Source organism: Chrysochloris asiatica, unplaced genomic scaffold, assembly GCF_000296735.1.
Source record: "Chrysochloris asiatica unplaced genomic scaffold, ChrAsi1.0 scaffold00155, whole genome shotgun sequence".
In the NCBI taxonomy this organism is placed as follows: Eukaryota; Metazoa; Chordata; class Mammalia; order Afrosoricida; family Chrysochloridae; genus Chrysochloris; species Chrysochloris asiatica.
In genome coordinates this window covers 1,391,044-1,416,917 of record NW_006408673.1, presented here as the reverse complement: position 1 = coordinate 1,416,917, position 25,874 = coordinate 1,391,044, and the positions used below count along the sequence as shown (strand labels likewise).

Below are 25,874 nucleotides of genomic sequence, written 5' to 3'. Positions count from 1 at the left end.
TTGTGAAATAACATTGCAGCTTAATACCAGTATCATTCCAAAACACTTGTCCTTGTTTCAATTTCTTGGATGTACATCTCTGTACATTTAATCTAATTGTACAAAAATGAAATGATGTAAAATGTGATTTCAAGTGACTTGTTAGCTTGGAATTTTGAACAGTCCATACTATATCGAGTTCACAGTGCTCTTCATTTAGAGAACTCTGTTTCATGCAGTGGAAGAAGCAGTGTAAAATTCAAAATGCAAAATATGACTTTAGAAATGGAAAACAAAGGACTAATAAATGAGGACATATAATAACAAAGCAAATGAAATACAAAATATCTGCATGTCGTTTGTATGACTCTGGAGAAAAGAGCTAGAAATTGTTACTTCATCTGGTAGCATGAGAAAGAAGCTTGGGTTTGAAAGTTAAAAAAAAAAACAAAAAACAAAAACAAATTGGTTTGGATCCTGGCTTCATCACTTACAAAAATGTCTTTCTCTCAAATCTACAGATAGTTCCTAAGAAGGTGCTGTAAGAATTAACAAGGAGAAATTTAGCACTGGCATATGGTAGGCACGCCATACATGAAAAGCAATGCAGACACAGAGGTTATTCAGGTAACATCTGAGAAAGAGTTAAGGAGACTGTTCATACTGAAGTGGCAAAATGCTTTCTTTAGGTGTGTTGTCACACATTAAAGTTCTAATCTGTTTTCAAGTAGAATCTGAGGTCTCTCTTTAAGTAACCTTTAATCTGTGTGGATGTTTTGTTAACACATCTGGTAACAGAAACACTTTGACACTGAGATGTTTAGTTCTCAAGTTCTACTCTAGGCAAGTCACTTCCACCTTCCTGAAGAAAAAAAAAAACACCTGCATTCTCTCTGGTTCTTGGTTGGAACTGTAGTCCTACAACAAGAGATAAATTACTGATTCAGTATTGTTTTCCTGCAAGTCACCTTCAGAATGTGATTCTTTATTAGTTCGTTTTAATGCAAATGGTCACTGGCCCTTTGATAAGCATTGTAGTCTCTTCATTATATCAAAGGATTTATACGATATTTTATAATGTGTTAAGGTCTTCAGTACATTTAGTTCTTACAGCCCTGCAAGCCTGTGATTATTTTTAGTAGCCCAGTTTTACATATGGTAAACTTCAGCCTGAGATGTTACATGGGTGTAGGAGCACAAAGCCTGCATGCTGTCAGGCTGCTGCACTGCCTCTCTAGGCCCTACTGTAAGCAGAGAAAGCGGTGATGTCTTCCCTGCCGGCAGCACAAGGTTGTTTGTGCCTGCAGCACAAGGTTGTTTGAGGAACCGAATGTACAAGGGTGCCTCTTTACCACTGTACAGTGTCATACGCACGTGGCGCTAGGCTCCCTGGATGTATCCTGTTTTACAATCTTCTGTAAACCATTTTAGTCCCAGGGTGGCTCAAACAGCTAAGTGCTCAGGTATTAACCAAAAGATTGGTGGTTGAAATCCACCCAAAGGCACCTTAGAAGAAAGGCCTGGAAATCTATTTCCGAAAGAGCACACCACCGGAAATCCTGTGGAGCCTAATTCTACTCTTGTAAACACAGGTCATTCAGTGGAGTCGTCTTAACAGCAACTGGTTTGTTTGTTTAAAAACTCCACTTTGCAGTCTCTCCCTTTGCTGTTATGAGAACTTCACAGATGCCTTCATCTCTTTCTCTTTAGTTATTTGCCAGTCTACTTTCTACAGATGACCAGTGTTACCTTGCCCAAATCATCATAAATAATCATATGCAAATTTGCCTTTATTTCATTTGGTGGTTTCTACTTAATCCTTTTCCTTCCTTTTTCTTCCTTCACTCTTTCGCTCATTTATGAGATATTTATTGAGCCAAGATTAAAACATGACACCTGTCTATCAGATTCCATATGACATTTAAGAAGGTTTGTCATCTGTGGAGGCTTTATGGAGCCAGTAGTTAGCCCTCACAAATCAAAAGGTTATTGTTGTTAGGTGGCATCGAGTCAGTTCCGATCCATAGAGACCCTGTATAGGGTTTCTGAGGAGCAGCTGGTGAGCTTGAACCACCGGCCTTGCTGTTCATACGGCTTTGCAGTCTGGTGCATTAACCCACAGCGCCACACCAGGACTCCTGGGAGTTGGCTTTAGAGCCTAAATGGATGCAGGAGAGCTTGAGATCCAACAAGGCTAGGACCTGAAACACTTTCCTGCGTTAAATTAAGCCAGCGAGCCAGCCCAGGGAAGAAATAAAGAAGCACAAGCCTTCACTACATCAAGAGTGGAGCCCAAACTTAAAAGTGCACCGATTTGTAGAAATTTAAGCTGAAAAATTACATAAACCGAAATTACGTAAAATGAAATGCATACACTTGGCAGTGCTGGATGTTAAAACTCTTTTTGAGGACCCCTTTCATAAGCCAGTACCCATGGGATTCAATCAGAAAGCAATATATTTGCCCGCCACAAAAAAATATTAGACAGGCTAATATGTTGTTGTTGTTGTTAAGTGCCTTCGAGTTGGTTCTGACCCATAGCGACCCTGTACAGGGTTTCCGAGGGTGTAAATCTTTACAGGAGTAGAAAGCCTCATCTTTCTCCCGCGGAGCGGCTGGTAGTTTCGAACCGCTGACCTTAAGGTTCGCAGCCCGATTCGTAACCACTACACTACCAGAGCTCCTACCCCAAAAATGAGTGAAAGAATCTAAGCAAAACTATATAAAGTAAACATGGTAAAATATGTAGAGATATGTTGTTGTTGTTGTTGTTGTGAAGTGTCGTTGAGTTGGTTCCAACCCATAGCGACCCTGTATAGGGTTTCTGAGGAGCAGCTGGTGAGCTTGAAATGTCGACCTTGCAGTTCAAACGGCTTTGCAGTCTGACACATTAACCCACAGCACCACACCAGAACTAGAACGGGTAAAATAACTGTAAAATCAAAAGTATTTTATGGAAAGCAAAAGAAATATTTTTAAACTGTATAGATCATTTTAGTTAGGGAGAAAAAAGCTGCCATTACAATTAGAATGTTGTGGACATTAAGCTGTGTATTGTTGTTGTTGTTATGTGCCATGGAGTCAGTTCCGACTCACAGTGACCCTGTATAGGGTTTCTGAGGCTGTAAATCTTTACGGGAGCAGAAAGCCTCATCTTTCTCCCACAGAACAGCTGGTAGTTTCAAACTGCCGACCTTGAGGTTCTCAGCCCAATTCGTAACCACTACTCTACCAGAGCTCCTTTAGTCACAGACAAAGAGAAAATCACTTAATTGGATAACAGACCCGAGGAAGTCACCTAAAATATAGCACCGAGAAAGAAAAAGACAGACTTTTTTAAAGGGAAGTAAATACAGAAGATAATAAGGAAAAGGTTCAACGCATTGCTAATAGTAATTCATAAAGGAGAAATAGCAAGAATAGTGTAGGAGTGATACCTGAAGAGACAGTGACTAAGAACATTTTCAAACTGAAGAAATACCTGAATCTCCAAATTAAAAATAACATTGAGTCTTGAGCAGGAGAAACAACAATCAATTTGATGTAAAATCTACTAAGACATTGAGCCCAGAATGAAACACAAGAACTAATTCTGAGTAAAGAAATTAGTAAAGAAAACAAAAATCCTCAGAAATGAGACTTGCGCAGTTAAAGTGAATAATTTTAGGATTACCTGTTTTAGCATAGGTACATCCAAAAACTATACATTGAATAAATATTAAGTCACAGAAGACTGTGCATATCTCATTTTAAATTTATATACAAAATAAAGTAGTACTATGTGGCCTTTTTATAGATATACACATGTGTAGTTAAAATGCAAACATCTGAGAGAACATGATTATCACATACACTGAACGGTTATCTCTTTCAGTGAGGGAGATGTATGAGATGAGAGAGGGAGACAGACAGGGCCTTAGCTGTATCACAGTGAATTAAACACACGCACACATACCGTAGTGGTTACGAATCGGGCTGCGAACCTTAAGGTCAGCGGTTCGAAACTACCAGGCGTTCCGCGGGAGAAAGATGAGGCTTTCTACTCCCGTAAAGATTTACACCCTCGGAAACCCTGTAAAGGGTCGCTATGAGTCGGAACCGACTCGATGGCACATAACAACAACAACAACAACAACACATACACTACATCTTGTAGTGATTGTTTTCATTCAGTTGGTTCCAACTCATAGCTACCTTTTGTCCTACAGAGTAAAGCATTGTCAAAGTTCTGCTCCATCCTCACAATCTTGATTGTGTGTGAGCCCATTCTTGCCATGGTCAGTCCATCTCAGTGAGGGTCTTCCTCTTATTCTCTGAGTCTGTATTTACCAAGCATGATGTCTTTCTCCAGGAACTGGTCTCTTCTGATAACATGTCCAGAGTACTAAGGGGCATTCTGACTATATTTCTTCCAAGGCAGATTTGTTTGCTTTTCTGGTAATCCATGGTATATTTAATACTCTTCACCAACATAATAATTCAAAGGAATCAATTCATCTTCAGTCTGTCTTATCCATTGTCTAACCTCCTCATGCATATGAGGCTGTTAAAAAATCCATGAATGGGATGTGGTCTTGTTCTTTAGTATTCAAAGTGACATCTTTGCTTTCTAACACTTGATAGAGGTCTTTTGCAGTGCAGTATGTCATATGATTTCTTGACTATGGCTTCCATGGGCATTGATTGTAGATCCAAGTAAAATAAAATTTTAGACAGTTTAATTATTTTCTGTGTTATTGTGATGTGGCTATGTGTGTGTGTGTGTGTGTGTGTATGAAGCAAATATGGCAAAATGTTAGCATTTGTTAGTATTATGGTAAACCCTTGTTGTTTTTGTTGTTGCAGTCGATGTGGTTCCAATCATGGCTGTGTCATGTAGAGCAGAGCAAAGCTTTGACCCTGTGTCATCTTCATGATTGTTGGTTTGCTTGAGTCCATAGCTGTGGGCATGTGTCTATCAATCTTATTGACAGTTTCTCTCATTTTGCTGACCCAAACATGATATCTTTTTCTAGAAGTTGGTCTTTCTTAATAAAGTGCCCAAACTACGTGAGCCAACATCTCACCATCTTTGCATGCAGGGGCATGTTGCTGCTGTTAGTTGGTTCTAAATCTTAGCAACCATGATTAGGGTTTCCACAGAGCAGCTTGTGAATTTGAACTGCCGACCTTGTGGTCCAAACTGACCTTGTAGCTCAGTGCTTTATCCTATAATGCCACACCAGGACTCCATGTAGGAGCGTAAGCTAGGCACCTGCTATTCTGTGCTTGAGTGTTGGTTTATGTGTTCAGAATTTTTCCTCAGTTAAAAATAGCTTCCAACTTATGTGAGAGGAAAGACATCCAATAATAATGCATAGCAAAAAGTGCCTTGTGTCATCATGATTTCCTTATAGTTAGCATTCAGAGTTGAGCTATGAGAGATGTCTGCCCTTTGAGGGAGGTGTGAGAAACACATCATGAAGAGTATCTCAAATGCAAGCATGCATTTGCAACATCATTTTCCCACAGGATGCACACCTGCTTTTTCAGCACCATCATATGAGGTTTATTGACTGATTGCCTATTTCAAGCCCTTTCCCGTTTTCATAATAGTCCTCCTTCCACTTTTTATGGCGGGGCATCATTAAGCAATGGTTACCCAAAGTAACTAGCCAGAAGAATCCATTATTTTGAAAGAAAATATCTAATAACCAAAGTTATGTCTTCCTTACTTCTCAAAGAGAAAATAGTGATGTGTTATTAATAATGTCCATTTTTGTGAGCATATTTCTCCGAACTCCCACATGCCTTTCCCCCTATATCAGAGAGATTCGGTTTCACAGTCTTACCTTTTTGTGTTATTGTTTGTTTTCATTTTGATTGTTTACTTTCCTCTTTTGAACATGCTGTTTGAATTCGATAACAAACCCTCCTGTGACCTCCCTTGGGAAGGAGCTAGAGAGTACTACAAGGAAATTAGATTAGTCTGGAAACCAGCCTCCTCCATTTTTTGAGTCATTGCTGTCCTATGCTAATAACATCTAGCCCAACTCTTTGCAAATAGTAAATAATATTTCTGGCTCAAAAGGAACAAGAGTATGTGGGCTTCACCCACAGCATGGCAGTTTCTGTGTTCCTTAGATGATATTACTTGAACACAAACCCCAATCAGTCAGTATTACTCTTGACATAAAGAAGAAAATGGAATGGTTTTGAAAAAGGTTGACTTCAGTGCTTCTGACACATTCTTATAGGGCAGTTATAAATGGCATGACAGTGTTGGTCTAAAAGCAATTTACCAATCACTATGAAAGGTATCTAACTTGCCTTTTAAAAATAGATCTTCCCTGTTGAAGCCAAAAGGAAAGCTGACTCCAATCTCTTATTAAGGCCTGGGCCACCAGCATGGGTTTTATAACGAACTTACATTCTCAGATGTTTCTTCTTTTCCTTTGCAGAGAGAAGATGCATCAGTCGGCCATGTATGAGTTATGCCAGGGGATGCACCAAATCAGCCTTCAGTTTGTTCGACTGCAGCTTACCTTTGAAGAATACACCATAATGAAAGTTTTGCTGCTACTAAGCACAAGTAAATTGATGTCTACCCCCTGATATTATTTCTATATGGTCAGATCACCTTGCCTTGGGAGAGTAGTAACCTATCATTAGTATCAGATTATTTTTCTTATTGTTTTTAAGTACTGTTGAGTCAGTTCCAAGGAGTGGCTGATGGGTTTGAACCACTGACCTTACAGTTGGCAGTTCAGTGGTATCCTACAGCACCATACCATCACTCCAAATGGCTGACACCAATAACCTTTATTTTTAAGTTCACAAGGTAAGAGGAGGGCTTTGTCCCTCAATGAATTTAGTGACTTGCAGTGTATGAAGCTTTGGACAAATGAAAGAGCATATCCCTTCCTTCATTCTTCTACTAAATATTAAGTGTCTCTTACATGCATGATAGGATTGGGCATTTCAGGAAGTGCAAGGGTGCAGAGGCATAGTCCTACCTACATATAAGACAAGTTAAAAGATAACTTAGTGCACTGTGGAAAGCATTCATCTGTCAGGACAGAGGTAAGCGTGTCATGGTGGCTCACAGAAGGGAAAGAGCTCATTCAGTTCAGGGGCCAGGGAGGGATAGCTAGTGAAGCTGGACCTTGGAGGGTTTTAGCCAGCTTGTGGATTGAATATTAGGAGACAGATGGCATTCCTGACAAGGAAAAGCAAATGTGGAAATAAGTGAAAGTATAGACAGGAAATAACACTTAACTTCTGGGGGCAGTTTTGTTGTGAACTTTTAAATTTTTATATGATTCATCTATTTATTAACATTTTCAGGACAAGTGAAAGGTCATATAGAACAGAACCAAGTATGTATGCTGGATTATGTTAGTTTGGGGAGTGGTGTGAATTAAGGTTCTGATGTAGACTGTACCAAACATAAGGAACCAGAATGCCAATGGGCAAAATCCGAACTTTATTAGTAGAAAGAGGAGTGCAGTGCTGAAGACTTTTGAGCAGTGAGATGACATTTTCAGCTCCGTATTCTATGGCTTTATGATGACATTGCATCAGGCAATGGAATGGATTAAAGAAGAGGAGAGAGGAGTAAAGGGAGGGAGAGAGGCAAAGACAGACAAGAAGAATTGTAGGCTGTTAGGAAGCTCAGAGACGTGCTCTAAGGCTGTTGAAATAATGGCCTGGATTATGATATGATAATATGACAGACAGGAGCAAATGGATACAAGAAGCACTGCAGAGTTAGCCTTAGCAAATGACTGGAAGTGAAATAAAAATGCTGTGGGCTCGGAACTTACACCAGTTTTGAACACAGTGAAATGATGAAGGTAATATGCCATTAATAAAAATATGTCAGTGTTGGGAATTGGAGCCAGTTTTGTAGATTACATAATGAGTTCTGTTTTGGCTGAGTTAATTTTCAGATGTCAGCTCTATATCAAAACAGAGATTACCAAAAGATGGGGAAAGATTTGAGACTGGAACTCAGAAGAGAGACCTAAGTATTGAGCTATAAATTGGAAATTATCCTTAGAGAAAATTATAGTTGGAACTCAAATAGTAACTGGGGTTGTCATGGCTCAGATGATGAGGGAAGAGCCAGTTGGTCTGTTTTAAATGAGAATGGCAGAGGCGGAAGAGAGAGAGAGACAGAACTGTCAGCGAGAAAAAGAAATGGGAGAGTGTATACTATATTGGAAGCCAAGATTTGAAGGCTTCCAAAAGAGGTAGACTAGCAGTACAGCTTCCCCAGTGTACGTTGAGAGCACTGAGAGAAGCCTGCTGGAGTGGCCATTAGGCTTGGGGCGGGTGCCAGATGGCCAGGGACTTGCAGATTGATGGGGAAGCTTTTTTAGCTTCAGCTTCTAGAACCAAGTATGGGAGGAGAGAGAAGAGAGTTGACGGCATGAGGTGCCAGAGGAGACAAGATAGGATTAGCCTTGGCAAAAATGTTGGGCACTTCTTTCTCAGACAAGAGCACAGGAATTTTCAAACAGAGAAGAATTTGAGGAAGCTCACAGCAGATGAGGGTGAGTCCAAGACTGATGGCAGGAGCACTTTGAGCCAAGCGCTGTGGCCACTGAGCAAACTGAGAAATGTTCTGGATGTTGAAAACTAGCAAAGACGCCATAGCGGGTGGCATGTTCTTCAGAGGAGACATTGAGTGACAACCTGGAAGCAAGAAAGAATATCCAGTCGATGCCTTGCACATGAACCAGGGGGCTCAGGATAAGGGACAGTTTCAGTAGACTTCTTATAAGGGAAGTGGCATCACCAACCAATGTGATAGAGAACCCAGGAAGTAAGAAGAGATGATGTTTCTAGCAAAGGAGAGACTAGATCTCAGCAAGGGTGAGCTGGAATCGGGTAGAAGTGAGAGCAGAAAGGCAATGTGATGTAGTAGCTGTGAATAATACTCCTGCTGCACATATGTCTAAGACTTCACAGTTTGCAACCTGTTTTCCCATATATTATCTAGCACTTAAAGCAATCCTATGTGATTAATGTCACTGCTTGCTGCCTTTGAAGTGGTTTGCAGCACTTGGAATGAAATGCTGCCCAGTCCTGCTCCATCCCTGATCGGTTGTGGATCAGACCATTGCAATCCATGGGAGTAGATCAGCAGGCCTTCCTTCCTAGTCTGTCTTAGTCTGGAAGCTCCACTGAAACCTATTGAGCCTCATAGCCACACACCAGCCTCCACTGACAGATGATTAGCAGCTGCACTTGAGGCTCATTGACCCAGGAATTGAATTGGGTCTCTTACTCCATTCTTTAGCTGACACAGAGCGCCACGTAGTGTTATTTGTTCCGTATCCTCTAAGTTAGGACTTGAACAAAGCTCAGTGTTGTTCCCACTCTCCCAGGAGCAGGGAGCAGGGCTGGAAAGGGAGGTGGAGACCTATGGCAGTAGTAAGGAGTTGAGTGTTAAGCAGGCAGGATCTCAGACTCCCCCACAGCAGTGGCAAACCTTGGACCCGGCAGGGAGGTGGAGCCCATGGATCACAGCTGTGTTTGGTTTGGCCAGTGTAGGTTTTGAGGGGGGGGAGTTGTTTTTGGACTTTTGTCTTGTTTTATTTTAATTGAATCTGATGGGCCAGGGTAGGGTGTGTTCTCTTCAGTTTGCCACAGACCCCACTGTCCCTTATTAATTGCACCCGGCCTGAGCTCCTGTGGCATTGGCATTTGTAGCCCCTCATCTTCAGGACCGTGCTCCATTCCTAATCAAGGTTTCTGATGTTTTCCCAATGTATGCCTTCTGGAGCATAACATTGAGACTATCATCTTACATCCACTGACAGTAATATTCCCCTTTCCTAGGGTCCTGGTGTGGCACTGTAGAATACGCACTGGACTGCTAACTGAAAGGGTGGTGGGTCAAAGTCACAAGCGACTCCTCGGAAACACTTTAAAAGGTCGCTGTGAGTTGGAACCAAATCGACAGCACTTGACAATAACAAGCTATCCCATCACCACCAACTGATTAGAAGAATGTAAAAATAAATTAAAACCTGTGAAAGCCAGAATAGTGTAAGACCATCACCTGTCAGAGAAGGAAAACTCAAACATTTCCCACTAAAACAAACGATAAAAAAGTACTAAGACTGCACCCTGTCAAAGGTAGAACATTGTGAGACCCTAAAAAACAAAGTGGTCCTGTCAGGTTCTGGCTGTCAGGATTATCTGTATATTTGTGTATTATATGGGTGATAGAATTTAAATAAAATGGGTTTTGGGGTTTTTTTTTTGCCCTAGAATTCTTCTGATAATCATTCTTTACAAATTTTGACTTCTCATTTTTAATTCATGTCTTATCCATTTAATCATTCCATCTAAAACTGATTCTGATATCATTTTGAAGCTACTTGAATTAATTTATTTGCTTCTAAGGAGCTCTGGTAGTGTAGTGGTTACGAATCGGGCTGTGAACCTTAAGGTCAGCAGTTCGAAACTACCAGCTGCTCCACAGGAGAAAGATGAGGCTTTCTGCTCCCGTAAAGATTTACAGCCTTGGAAACCCCTGTTCAGGGTCACTATGGGTTGGAATCGACTCAATGGCACTTAACAACAACAAGTAGCTCAGTACTTTCCATTCTGTTTTTCTTTTTTTTCCTTTTTTTAAGATGAATAAAAATCAAAATAAGAAAGCAGGAAACATAAGTAAACTTTCGAATCATAGTACTTGCTAGCTTCAGTGAGTTTGTTTTGCTATTCTGTAATAGAATGCATAAAAATGATTAAATCTGATGTCATCAATGAGCCAATTCTCACTCATAGTAACCCTATAGGACAGAGTAGAATTTCCCCATAGAATTTTCAAGGCTATTATCTTTATGAAGGAGCTCTGGTAGCGTAGTGATTACGAATTGGGCTGCTAACCTCAAGGTCGGCAGTTGGAAACTACCAGCTGTTCCGCGGGAGAAAGATGAGGCTTTCTGCTCCTGTAAAGATTTGCAGCCTCGGAAACCCTGTGCAGGGTCACTATGTACTTAACAACAACTCCACAGTACTTAACAACAACATTATCTTTATGGAAACAGATTGCGGCGTCTTTCTTCCACAGAGCAACTGGTAGATTCGAACTGCCAAACTTTTTTTGTTGTTATTAGCAACCAAGCGCTTAACTCCTACACTACCAGGGATCCATCTTCTAACTCATTGTTAAGCGCCGTAGAGTCAGTTCTGACTCATAGCGACCCTGTGTAGGGTTTCCACGTCTGTAAATCTTTGCAGGAGCAGAAAGCCTCATATTTCACCTGATGTGTCATGTATCGAGAAAGCTTTTTAGCAGTGACAAGAGACTCTTGGGTTCTTTCTGCTTATAGAGGAAAGCAGAGGAACTTCCACACCCATTATCTCTTTGCTCTTCCCTCAGCCCGTAGATTTTGGATAATTTCCAGGAACCCTGCTGCATTTAATAAAGTCAGAGATTCTGGGCAGACCTCCAAATTTTGAGGTTTTGCTTAAGTTCCTTTTATTTGTTGGTTTGTTTCAACTTCTAAAAAAAAAAAAAAATCTAGCTTAGAGTTAGTTTAATTTATTTCAGTTACAGTAGGAAAATACAATGAATAATACTTGACACAAGTTGTTCATGATCCTGAGAGAGGTTATTTTTGGTAACAGGACTATCAGAATTTTGAAGGTCTTTGAATGAAGTCTGGGTAAATTCAGGCTTGCCAAATATTATTTAAACATAGTAGTGAAATATATTCCCTCTAATTCTTTTTTTTTTTTTTTTAAACCAAACTCACTTCTGTTGAGTCATCTCTGACTCATAGCGACCCTGTATAGGGTTTCTGAGGTTGTAAATGTTTAAGGGTGCTGACAACCTCATCTTTCTCCCTCAGAACAGCTGGTAGTTTTGAACCACCGACCTTGTAGTTAGCAGGCCAACAGCTACCCTGCTGTATCACCAGGACTCTTTATTCTAACGTTTGTTGTTGTTGTTAAGCGCCTTTGAGTCGATCCTGACCCATAGCAGCGACCCTTATAGGGTTTCCGAGGAGCGGCTGGTGAGCTTGAACCACTGACCTTGTAGTTCAAATGGCTTTGCAGTCTGGCGCATTAACCCACAGGGCCACACGTTACGAAATTTTTAATACACAGGGTAACATGCATATATATAACTACATAAAAACTGGAGATTTGCTTTATGTACTTTTATAAAGAAACATGTTCATCTGTAGATGGGCAGTACAGGCTGCTATGTGCCAACTTTCAGTTTTTTTGTAGAAAGTGACTCTGTACCATCAATATATAGCAGCTTGGCTTTTATCAACCTGTGTTGTATATAATTTTATAACAAGAATTTGGTTTCAAAGCAAAAATGTTATCTGTTATATAGTGTTGTTGTTAAGTGCCATAGAGTCCATTCCAATTTATGGAGACCCTATGTAGGGTTTCTGAGGAGCAGCTGATGGGTTTGACTACCAACTTTGTGGTTAATAATCCACTGATTACAGCACCACATTTTAAATGCGACTGTCAAGTATTTGGAACTAAGATGATTACTAGGCAATTTGTATAGTGACTATTAGGGATTCCCCACCCCCACCCTACTAAAATGTTGTTATTAAGTGCCTTCCAAGTTTCCAAGGCTTTAAATCTTTGCCTCATCTTTCTTCCATCAAGTGGCTGGTAGAGTCAAACTGATGACTTTGTAGTTTGCAATCCAGTACTTCTTACATAGCAAAAGTCTCAACAATTAAACTCATGAAGAAAAGATTAATTAACAGAATATCACATGTTAATTTGCAAGATAATTCATATCTTTATAGAGGACCGCCACTACCACCTTAGGGGTGATTCTGAGTCATGGCAACCCATGTGTGTCGATTAGAGCTGTGTTCCCAAAGGGTTTTCAAGAACTCGTTTTTTGGAAGTACTTACTTCCAAAGTACCTCTGGGTATTCCAGACAATAACAGGGTCTATTTGGAAATAGTGATCATTTCTGACTTCCACTGTTACATGTAATACTCAAAATGGTAGTCATTGTAAAGTGCTTGGTAACCTACAATGAGAAATGAGCATATATGACCTGTAATTAAAAGGAGAAAGAGCAGTTTTAAACCCAGAATGTTAATATCACAAGTTGACCCTGGGTGGTGAAAATGTTAATTGCTGAAAGGTTGGTGGCTGGAATCCATTCAGATGCACCTCAGAAGATAAATCTGGTCATCTACTTATAAAAGATCACAGCCCTGAATACCCTATGCAGTGCAGGTCTACTCTGCATGCAGGGCGTTGCCATGAGTCAGAACCAATTCAAAAGCAACTAGCAACAACTCCTAAAAATAAAGTTTTAGGTAATATTGTTTCTCAGTCTTAAAGGGTAAACATAAGTATTGCTTGTAGTGAACAAAAAACATATAAAGAGGGTTTTTGTTGTTGTTGGTGGTGGTGGTTTTTTTGTAGGAGATACCCTGAGCCTGGGAGTCCTAGTGTGGCGCTGTGGGTTAATGCGCCAGACTACAAAGCTATTTGAACTGCAAGGTCGGTGGTTGAAGCTCACCAGCTGCTCCTTGGAAACCCTATACAGGGTCGCTATGGGTCTGAATCGATTCGACGGCACTTAACAACAACATCCCTGAGCCTGCACTTGGCCCTACACCTCCCACAACATAAGGCATACTCTTTCCTCACTAGCTGAGCTTTCAATGTATCTTGGGAAAGAGGGTTTGTCTTAGCGGGTCACGAGAAGTACTTGATATGCTTGTTGTTGTTCGGTTCCAACCCATACTGACCCTGTCTAGGGTTTCCAAGCAGCTGGTGAGCTTGAACTGCCAACCTTGCTGTTCAAACAGCTTTGCAGTCTGGTGCATTAGCCCGCAGTGCCACATCAGGACTCCAAGTCCTGAATTCTCAAATACCCTTTTTTGTTAAAGTGGCACTTTAACATTATAAATATAAAGGCTAGCCACTACATAAAAGGTAAGAGGGAAACATAATCCTTACTGTTCTATGTTATCAAAGAGAAGCAAGAACATGGTTTATTCTCTTTGAAAGTTTTCAGTTTTGCCGTACTGGCAGAACCTCTCTTGGTGTTAACCCCATCACATACTGGAGCCAGTCCATAGACCACCATGAGTGTATTCTAGGATGCGGTCATATGACAGTTACCCTGGTAGTCGTGTGACATGTTGCAAGGAGGATGAACAATGCTTTTATGTGTTGAACTTCCTACTTCTCTTAGTAGGAGTAGTTGTTAGGTGCTGCTGAATAGGTTCCAACTCATAGCAACCCTGTATAGGGTGTCTGAAAAGCAACTGATGAGTTTGAACCATTGACCTTGCAGTTAGCAGTCCAGTGTTTAGCCTATAGTACCACACCAGGACTCCCCTCCCATTATACAGGCGTTCCTTTGATATTTAAACTTAATTTTTTTTTTTTTTTGCTTTCTAATTCTAGCACCAGATTAGATTGTCTATGGTATGGCCTCTTCCATTTGTCAAGAAAACCACATGTTATTTTCCTAAGATATTAGCAGTTATTGCTGTTGCTAGCTGCTGTCCAGTCAGTTCTGACTCATAGCAACCCTCTATAGGGTTTCCAAGGCTGTGAATATTTATGAAAGCATAAAACCTCATCTTTCTCCCTAGGAGTAGCTGGTGGGTTTGAACTGCTGACCTTGTGATTAGCAAGCAGTCCAGTGTGTATCCTACAGTGCCCCCAGGACTCATAAAATATTTTGATGACAGGCTATAAGGCAATATAGTTTGGTGATTAACAGGCAGGCTTTGGAAAGAGATGGACCTACATGTATACCTCTTCGCTGCTTTTTATTTATTGTGTCTGTGGGCAAGTTACTCAACCTCCAGTCTTCTGTTTCCTCACCTGTAATATGATAATAATATAATGGTTATGTTCATAAGATTAATGTCAGGGTTAAGTGAGATAATATAGCCAATGTATAATGATATATACATGCTAAATTTTAGTTACTGTTATTATTTGGTATCTGTGTGTGTGTATATATGAGGGGGATTAAAAAAAATTGTGGGAAAATGGAATGAAAAGATAGTAGAATATGTACACATACACAGTAGATTATATGTCACCTCACACATTTATAAATGCAATTAACTGAGATTAAGTATCAGTATCAATCTGAAAGTGTGAGCCCAACCACCTGGCAATATTCTAGGTGATTTAATTGCTAAGATGCTAAAGCTGGTTCCCATCCTAAGGATTTATGTGTCTGTATCCCTTAAACGCAGTTCCAAAGGATGGCCTCAAAAGCCAGGCTGCATTTGAAGAAATGAGGACAAATTACATCAAGGAACTAAGGAAGATGGTAACTAAGTGTCCCAACAATTCTGGGCAGAGCTGGCAGAGGTTCTACCAACTGACCAAGCTTCTGGATTCCATGCATGACGTAAGTATAGCCCCTTGGTGCCAGTTTAAAGGAAGGATAAGCAACCACTCACTGGTGACCAAACAAGATAAGGAGCTCCCAGGGCAGGGGGAAAATTGGGAGAAATTATCCTTGCAGGGAGGCAGCAAGAGTTAAAAATTGACCAATAAGGAAATTTTGCTCAGATAATGTGTGAAGAAGAGAACAAACTTCATTTAGAACAAAAGATTTGGTTCTTCCTCTTTCAAGCAGGATTCTAGAACTCTACTGCAGAGAGAAGCCATTCCCCAGCCAGGACCTTCACGTTGGCTACAGGTGTCCGACCAGGTTTCAAATTTTTGCTTGCAATTTAGGAAGTGTTTGGTTAATAAAAATGTTTGTTTTCACATTGCATAAGTACTGTTCATCTTCTCTAACTGTTAATGTAATAACCCAATCTTTCAAAAACATTGTTAATGGTGTAGGGCCAGCTCAAATCATCTCAGTCTTTGCCAAATTCTGAATCCTGTATTCATTATTTTTCATAGGAGCCTCCTTTTCTGTCTTGTGTAAATATGGAAAAATGATCTTTTTGCTTGTTTCTAATTTAATCAGCTTTAGGTACAACTGTAGTCTTTGATGTTTGTGAGGTTTCCGTACTTTCTCTTATAAAATTTGCTTTTCAAGTCCAGCCTAGATGATTTGTGTTAAGAATTGCTTTTTTCAAATATTTCTGTGTTGTTAAAGTGAAATGTTCATAAACTTGATGGCCAATATTACTAACAGTATTACTAGTGAAATATGGTGGTCTGTTCTTTAGAAGTTTGTGTATGCCAGAGGAATGGTCTCTCTGTGTGGTGCTAATGGACAAGGTTAATTGATAAAGGACTCTCACTTTTCAGGGTGTTACACTGAAGACCCTGTACATGATACTTTGACCTTCGCTTTCTCTGAATTCTTGATGTAAGAGTCAAAATATAGCAAGGTCGATTTCGTAATAGATAGTTTTGCTGAAAATCAGTGCTTAAGAGTTAAATGGGAAGTCTGAGAGATAAGAGATGATGACAAAAAGAAGAGTTTGGAGAAAACAATCAAGGACACTCCCTGATTCACGCTAAAGGAAATACAGGAAATGAGAGCAAAGGCTTCATGTCTTGTGTTGAAACCGCAAATTATCTGCAGGAGAATGCATAGCTGATGTATTTTCTTCTGTTTATTTTGTTGAAACCTTCCTTAGTAGGACTCAAAAAGTAGTTTTGTGGTTCTTAGGTGAACCTCTCTTTTTGTTCAAATGTATACACAGGCACAAGTGTAGTAGCAGAATTAGTGAGTACTTGTGATTTAAAAGTATATGGTGATATATTTTGTGATACATTTCAAAGGGATAAGGCAGATAATGAGGCCAACAGCAGGATTTAAAATTTGCTTTTCCAGAAATGTGCCTTTTCAGAATCTATGTGCCCACTGGAAACATGGAGGGGGTGGGTTTCTGACGAGTGGCTGGTGGCTTTAAACCACAGACCTTGTGGTTAGCAGTCCAGTACTTATCCTGTAGTACCACAAAAGGACTCTTTTCAAATATTCTTGAGTTTTTGTTGTTGTTTTTTCTGTGATGAGGTTAAATGATTTGAAAACATTTTGATGTTTTCAAGTTTGGAGTTTGTTATTAAGTAGGTCTGAAGTAATTCTTGGTCTTGGATAAATTATTTTTCACTACCGAGGCAAGACCTTCCTGAGTTACGCAGTGCCCTGTAAATTAAAAATTGTTTCAGTCTGGATGAGGAAACAGGCACTATTCCCAGCCCTGCATAAGCCCCGTGTTCTGGTTCTTCCCATCCAGACCGCCTGTAGTGTCCTCACACTTGTGCTGATTGGTCGAAACTGCTGAGTCCTCTAGGGGAACCCTCTACAGTTCTCTGGGATTCATACACTTTTCTCCCCCTTTGCACTGTGTTTTGCAAAGTTTTTAAGAGTTACCTTCAAGTCAATTTCGACTCCTGGCGACGCATGTGTGTCAGAATGGAAGTTTGCTCCTTAGAGATGTCAATGGCTGATCTTTCTAAAGTAGATCTCCAACTCTTTCTCCCAAGATACTTCTGGATGGGTCTGAACCTATAGCAACTGAGCAGTCATTTCTAGCAGCTGGGACTCCCGGTGAACTTTGTTATTGTTGTTATTAACTGCCCTCACGTCATTTACGACTCATAGTGACCCTGTGCACATCAGAATGAAAGACTATCTGGTCCTATACCATCCTCATAATTGTGATGATTGAGCGGATAGCTACTCCTTCTTGTTAACTGATACTCCAATTTATCAAGCATAATGCCCTCCTATACGGCCTGCTCCTTCCTTATAATATGTCCAATGTATGAAAGACAAAGTCTCACCATCCTGGCTTCTAAAGAGCATTCTGTCTGTACTGCTTTCAACACACATTTCTTTGTTCTTTTGGTAGTCCATACTACTTTTTGACCTTCTTCTCCAACACCATAACTCAAATGCATCAGTTCTTGAAATGGTCTTCCTTATTCATTGTCCAACTTTCACATGCATATGAGGTTATTGAAAATGCCATGGCTTGGGTCAGGTGCACCTTAGTCCTCAAGTTGACATCTTTGCTATTGAACATTTTAAAGAGGTCTTGGGCAACAAACTTGCATAATACAATATGTTGATCATTTCTTGGCTGTTGCTTCTGTGAGGGTCAGTAGTGGATCCAACCAAATGAAGTCTTCAACAATTTCATCCTTTTCTCCATTTATCGTGATACTATTTTTTGTTCCTGTTGTGAGGCTTTTTTTTTTTTCTTTGCATTAAATTTCACCCTGTACTGACAGCTGTGGTCTTTGATCTTCATTAGTATTTTAAGCCCTTTGCGTTTTCAGCAAGCAAGGAAGGTTATACCATAGACTTTCACAGGTTGTTATTGTGTCTTCCTTCAATTCTGATGCCATGCTTTTTCTTCAAATAGCCTAGCTTCTCAGATTATTTTGGATTTCTGGTGTAGCACTGGAGTGTCAGCACTGAACTGGGAACCACAAGATCAGCAGTTCAAATCCACCAGCTGTTCCCTGAAAACCCTGTTCAGGGTTGCTATGAGTTGGAACTGACTCTTCAGTGACTTGGATTATTTGCTCAGCATACAGATTGAATAAATCTGGTGAAAGAAAACAACTCTGGCACATACCTTTTCTGATTGTAAACCATTCAGTATCCCTTTGTTCTGTTCAAACAACTGCCTCTTAGTCTATGTACATGTTCCTCATGAGGACAATTTAAGTGTTCTGGAATACCCATTCTTCGCAGTCTTATCCATAGAGTGTCACAATCCTCACAGCTAAAAGCCTTTGCATAATAAATGAAGCACAAGTAAGCATCTTTCCTGGTATTCCCTGAATTCAGCCAAGATCCTTCTGCCATCAGCAATGATATCCCTAGTTCTGCATCCTCGTCTGAATCCAGCTTGAACCTCTGACAGTTTCCTATCAATGTACGGTTGCAGCTGTTTTTAAAATTATATTCAGAAAATGTTTATTTGCATGTGATATTAATGATATTGTTGGATGATTTCTGGATTCCACTGGATCACCTCTCTTTGGAATGGGCACAAATGTGAATCTCGTTCAATCAGTTGGCCAAGTAGCTGTCTTCCAAATTTCTTGGCATAGATGAGTGAATTGCCTCCAGTGTTGCATCCGTTTATTGAAAGATTTTAGTTTTTATTCCATCAATTCCCAGAGGCTTGTTCTTTCCTAGTGCCATCAGTGCATGTTGGAATTCTTGGCAGTATCACTGCCTCCTGATTGTATGCTGTCTCAAGAAATGGTTGAACATCAACTGTTTGATTTTGGTGAAGCGACTGTGTATTCTTTCCATTCTCTTTTGATATTTTCTGCATCATTTAATATTTAACCCATAGAACCCTTCAGTATTGAAAGTCGAGGCTTGCATTTTTTCTTCAGTTCTTTCAGCTTGAGAAACGCTGAGCATGTTCTTCCCAATTGGTTTTCTAAGTCAGATCTTTGCATATTTCATTATAATAGTTGACTTCGTCTTCTTGAGGTGTCCTTTGAAATTGTCTGTTCAACTCTTTTACCTCCACATTTCTTCCATTCACTTTAGTATCTCTATGCTGAAGAGCAAGTTTCAGACTCTTTTCTGACATCCATCTTGGTCTTTTACATCTGTCTTGTCTTTTTAATAACATTTTGCTTTCTTCCTGTAACATGTTCTTGGTGTCATTCCACAATTCTGGTTTTCAGTCATTAGTGTCTAATGTATCAAATCTGTTCTTGAGGTGGTCTCTAAATTCAGGTGGGATATGTTTAGGGTCATATTTTAGCCCTTTTGGTCTTGTTTTAATTCTCTTCAGCTTCATTCTGAACTTGCATATGAGCAATTCTTGGTCTGTTCCACAGTCTGCCCCGACCTTGTTTTGGCTGATGATAAGGAGCGTTTACATGGTCTCTTTCCAGTGATGTAGGCTGTTTGACTTCTTCGTATTCCATCATGTGTATAGTCATCTTTTATGCCATTTTAAAAAGGTATTTGCAATGAATAAAGTCCTTGGTCTTGCAAAGTTCTATCATGTGATCTCCTGCATCCTTTTTATCACCAAGATCATATTTCCCAACTGCTGATCCCCACCCTCTTTGTTTCTAATCTTTGCAGTCAATAATTTAATGTAATTATCAGTACATCTGAATTGTATGTTTGATCAATTTCAGATAGAAGACGTTGATCGAATTCTTTAATTTCATCATCACTGTATTTAGTGATTGGTTTATAAATTTGAATAATAATGGTATTACGTGGTTTTCCTCATAAGTTTATGGATATTAGCTTATTACAAACAGCATTATGCTTCAAGATAGATCTTGAAATGTTCTTTTTGATGATTAATGCAACACCATTCATCTTGAATTTGTCTTTCCCGTTGGAGTAAGTCATATGATCGTCAGATTTAAAATGGCCAAAACTGTTCAGCTCACTATTGCCTAAGATGTTGATCTTTATGCCTTCCATTTTATTTTGCCACCTTTCAATTTTCCTAGATTCATACTTTTTGCATTATGTCTTCCAATTATTAATGGATGTTTGCTGCTGTTTCTCCTCATTTCTACTTGTGCCCCTTCAGCAACTAAAGGTCCCGAAAGCATTACTCCAACCCTGTCATCACGGTCAACTCTAGTTTGAGTAGGCAGCTCTTCCTAGTCATATTTTGAGTGCCATCCAACCTGAGGAATTCATTTTCACAATGTTCTGTTGCCATTTAAAAGGGTTTCAGTGGGTAAGCCATTTAGAAGTAGTCTGCCTCTCCCTCATCCTAGTCTGTCGAAGTCTGGATGCTCAGCTGGCATTCAAAATGCTAGCAGCAAAGCTTCCAGCATCACAACAACATGTGAGACACCACAGTACAATAACCTGACAGTTTCTCAGGAGTGTCTGTTGGGTTTGAGCTGCCAGTCTTGCTGTTAGCAGTCCAATGCATATCCTTTATAGTGATTTTTCATTTCTCAACAGTGTCTCCCAGATCTGGGAATTCACTAGTTTTACCTGACTCCCTTCCCTGTACTGTCTCCTAGAAACCCCTTCAAAATAGTCTTCTCGGGCAGTCCTTGTGCTAACCTTGTTTATTTCTAATTTCCAAAGTTATTGTCCTACATTGATTGATATCCAGTATCCTGAAAACCATGTTTCCATGTGTTTTTCTGAATGCATTTGACTGTTCCAGGTCGAAGGGTAAATTCAATACCTGTTATTGTCATCTTGCTCAGAAAAGGAAAACTCTTTTGTGTGGTGTTTTAATTCTAACGTATTTATTCTAAACTATCAAAAATATGTTTGATCTTAAAAGTGGTCTAACAGCAGCAACATCTTTAATGTCCTATTTATATTCCTATTCCAGACAGAACATTAAAAAATGCATTGTAAGTCTGGAGGGGCCTTTCTAACACTCACGCTTACTCAGACTTGAGACTGCCTACAGCTTTTTCAGTAGAGTAAATTAGTGAATCAACATTTGTGGTGTTTTCTTCAAGAGAACAAAGAGCTACCCAATGCACCGATTCTGTACTCAGAGTCTAGTTCTGGCCACCTCATGGGGAAAAAAAGGATTGGTTCCTGAGGGTCACACAAATAAGAATCCATTGAGTACAAATCAAATTTCCCTTTACATAGCGGTGTGCGTCTTGTGCCTGCTCCCAGCACACATGTACACACAGAGAGAGGCTTTCTTTCAGGAGCACATATGTGTTGGCAGAAAGATGCCAAGGCAAGGTGAGTGAAAGGAACAGGCTGGCAGTTAAGTATTTGAATCAGTCAACGACTCGATGGCATCTAATAACAACAACAACAACAACAAGCTCTCTGAACATCAATCTTTTCCTAGAGAAAACTTTCAAAAGGAGCAGCTGTGGTCCTGGTCCTGGTAGTCAAAAGTACTTTTGCCTTGTAAATGCTTGGGTGGGTGTTATATGTACAACAGATATAGATGCCTTGTTCTTCTGTGAGGAGCAAAGCCAATAGTCATTTGCTAACTATTACTGTTGTTATGAAGTGCTTTGGAGCCAGTTCCAACTCATAGTGACCCTGTATAGAGCTCAAGAGGAGCTGCTGGTGTGTTTGAACCACCAGCCTTGAGGGCAGCAGTCCAGTGTTTATCCTATAGAGCCTGCTGTTGTTGTTGTTGTTGTTGTTGTTAAGTGCTGTTGAGTTGGTTCTGACCCATGGCAATCCTGTGTAGGGTTTCCGAGGAGCAGCTGGTGAGCTTGAAATGCTGACCTCGCAGCTCAAATGGCTTTGCGGTCTGACGCGTTAACCCACAGCGCCATACCAGGACTCCCATAGAGCCTACTAGGAGTGACAATTTCATGTTAGTATAAGCAACAGGCAGTCCTGGTGTGATGTGGTAGGATAAGCGTCTGGTGGTTCAAACTCACCAGCCACTCCTTGGAAACCCTATGCAGGGTCGCTAGGAGTCAGAATCGACTGGATGGCACTTAATAGCAACAGCAACAACAACACTGTAAGGAACATATTGCTAATGAGCTTATTGGGGACTTTATTCATTGGAAGAGCTGAAGGACTGTTTGAGTGTGATGATCATTAGAACACTTAGTCAGTATTCAATGGCAGTGGTAGTAGTTTCTAGTGATGTGAACCACCACTCATCTGTCAGTTTGTCCTGTGCTAGGTTGCATGTTGCTCATGATGCTAGAAGCTACGCCACCCATATTTTAAATACCAGCAGGGTATATCCATGGTGGATAGATTTCAGCTGAGCCTCCAGACTAAGAGAGACTAGGAAGAAGAAGGGGTGGACTTTTTCTGAATGTTTAATTACTGAAAACTTGACAGGTAGCAGTGGGACACTGTCAGATAGCACCAGAATATTGAATATTGAAACATGGTGAGGAGCAGCAGAATAGTGTCAGATACAGTGCTGGAAGATGAGCTCCTCAGGTTGGAAGGCACTCAAAATGTGACTGGGAAAGAGCTGCCTCCTTGTAGAGATGATGACATGAAAGGAATAAAGCTTTCAGGACCTTCATTTGCTGATGAGGCACAATAAAAATGGGAAAAAGCTGCTGTAAACGTCCATTAATAATCAGAATATGGAATGTATAAACTATGAATCTAGGGAATCTGGAAGTTGTCAAAAAGAAATGGAATGCATAAAGATAGATAGCCTAAGCATTAGTGAGCTGAAATGAGCTGGTATTGGCCATTTTGAATCTGACAAATCACTTGGTTTACTATGCCAGAAATAACAAATTGAAGAGGAATGATATCACATTCACCATCAAAAAGAATATTTCCAGGCCTATCTTAAAGTATAATGCTGTCTGGATAGGATAATATCCTTATACCTATAAGGAAGATGAGTTAATAACACTGTTATTCAAATTTGTGCACCAACCACTAAAGCCAGTGATGACAAGATTGAAGAATTCTACCATCTTCTTCTGTCTGAAAATTGATCAAACATGCAATCAAGATGTACTGATAATTACTGGCGATTGGAATGCAACATTGGAAATAAAGAGGAAGGATCGGTTGTTGGAAAATATGGCCTTGGTGATAGAAACGATGCTAGAGATCTCATGAGAAAATTTTGCAAGACCAATGCCTTATTCACTGCAAATGCCTTTTTAAAAAATGTAGAAAACCACTATATACGTGGACCTCACTAGATGGAGTACACAGAAATCAAATTAACTACATCTTGTTGGAAGAAATGGTGGAAAAGCTGATTATCATCAAATACAAGCCAGGAGTAAACTGTGGAATAGACCATCAATTGCTCATAAGCAAGTTCAGGCTGAAGCTGAAGAAAATTAAAACAAGTCCAACAGAACAAAAATTTTAGCTTGAACATACCCCACCTGAATTTAGGATCATCTGAAGAACAAGATTTGATGCAATAAATACTAAAGAACAAGGACCAGAAGAGTTGTGGGATGACATCAAGAACATCATACAGGAAGAAAGCCAAAGGTCATTAAGAAGACAAGAAAGAAGGAAATGACCAAAATGGATGCCAGAAGAGACACTGAAACTTGCTCTTCAGTGTAGAAATGCTGAGGCAAATGTGAGAAATGAGGAGGTTAAAGAGCCGAACAGAAAATCTCAAAGGGCAGCCTGAAAATACGTAGCCAAGTATTACAATGAACTTTGCAAAAAGACCTGGAGTTAGAAAAGCAAAAGGGAGGACACACTCAGTATTTCCCAAACTGAGAGAACTGAAGAGAAAAAAATCAAGCCTCAACTTTAAATATTGAAGGATTCTATGGGCTAAATATTAAGTGATACAGAAAGCAGCAAAAGAAGATGGAAGGAATACACAGAGTCACTGTACAAAAATGAAATGGTTCATGTTCATTTGGCATTGGCAAAGAACAAGACTCTGGGAATTACTGGAATACAAACTGAAATCTTTCAACAAGCTGTTACAACACTGGAGGCACTCACTCATCTATGCCAGGGGATTTGTAAGGCAGCTACCTGGTCAACTGGGAGAAAATCCATATTTGTGCCCATTCCAAAGAGAGGTGTGGCTCAGTGAGATGTGGATATCTTCGGACAATGTCATTAACATCATATGCAAATAAAATTTTGCTAAAGATAATTCAAAAATGGCTGCAACAGTAAATTGGCAGGGAACTGCCAGAAGTTCAAGCTGGATTCAGAAGAGAACATGGAATGAGGGATATCATTGCTGATGTCAGAATATCCAAAAAACATGTGGAAGCTAATTTGACTTTCTCAGAATCTACACATTGGAAGGAGAACCAATTTAACTCATTGTCAGCCGAAAGCTGATTCCTTTGAAGTAGAGGTCAGGCATGCCCCCAACCCTATAATCTTATTTGCCCTATTCTGACACCACCCCTCCTTCCCACAGCACTCTCTGCTTCACATATGGCATCAGTAATCCATTGCAGCGACCACACAGAACTCATAACAATACTCGTGGTCTTGGGATTTCATTGAGGAAATGCACAGGATACGATTCAGTATCAAAAAATAATGAAGGATGAGGCAGTTCTCCAGTTAGGAATGCCTCTTCTCTGCTGTACTGTAGGCATGTCTCACTCTTGTATGCAGCCTCTCACCCATGTGAATCTTTGGCCTCTGCCTTGCTCTGGCAAATGTTACAAAGTTCTTTTAGCCAAAGGGCACATTCTCCAAGCCAGCCTCCTGTCTGTAGACACTCAGCTTTACTCAATTTCATGGTCCTAGAGACCTCAGATGCTCTCTCTTACTACCTTTGCTGGTCTCTGCTATCACCGTTTTTTCTTGGTAGGGATCTCACTCTCCACTCAATACTCTTCATTCATGATGGTCTTGGGATCATCTGTTACTGCTTCTGAGGTGACTCCTTTTAAACCTAATTGGATGGCAAAATGAACCAATCCCAGCATTAGAATCCTGTACATCTTATTTGCATTGTCCTACCCAATCACCCAATCACCTGGAGTCCTGGTGTGGCACTAGTGTGCCAGACTACAAAGCTGTTGGAACTGCAGGGTCGGCGGTTCAAGCTCACCAGTCACTCCTCGGGAACCCTATACAGGGTCGCTATGGATCGGAACTGATGCGATGGCACTTAACAACAACAACAAACCCAATCACCTGGTGGGAATTAGAAAGTCTTTGGGTAGGAAAGCTATATCAAGTTAAGTTACGATACCACAAGAGAATCTTTGCTAAAAGCTGTGCTTGCACTAAGCATAGCTTGCAACTGTGTGGATCATGACAAGCTATGGACAATGTTGTAGAGAACGATTCTTCCAGAGCACTTAATTCTTATGAGGACCCTGAACATAGACCAAGAGGCAGATATTCTAACGGAACAAGAGAACATGGAATGGTTTAAAATTAGGAAAGGTGTGCACCAAGGCGGTATTCTTTCACCATACTTTTTCAATCTGTATGCTGAGCAAATAATCTGAGAAGCTGGATGGATTATATGAAAAGAACATGATATCAAGATTGGAGGAAGAGCACTGGCTGCTCTGAAAAGCTATCTTTGCATTGTTCCCGGGT

General features: G+C 40.2%; 1 protein-coding gene across 2 annotated transcripts in view; it reads left to right on the top strand.

The window, feature by feature from the left end:
- The window catches only part of NR3C2 (nuclear receptor subfamily 3, group C, member 2), a 477,644-nt gene that overhangs the window by 416,662 nt on the left and 35,108 nt on the right, over positions 1 to 25,874 (top strand). For both annotated transcript variants that reach the window (XM_006870871.1, XM_006870870.1), the window contains 2 exons: positions 6,420 to 6,550; positions 15,205 to 15,362. In XM_006870871.1, coding sequence (XP_006870933.1) covers positions 6,420 to 6,550; positions 15,205 to 15,362 — 289 coding nt within the window. The remainder of the gene's footprint in view (positions 1 to 6,419; positions 6,551 to 15,204; positions 15,363 to 25,874) is intronic.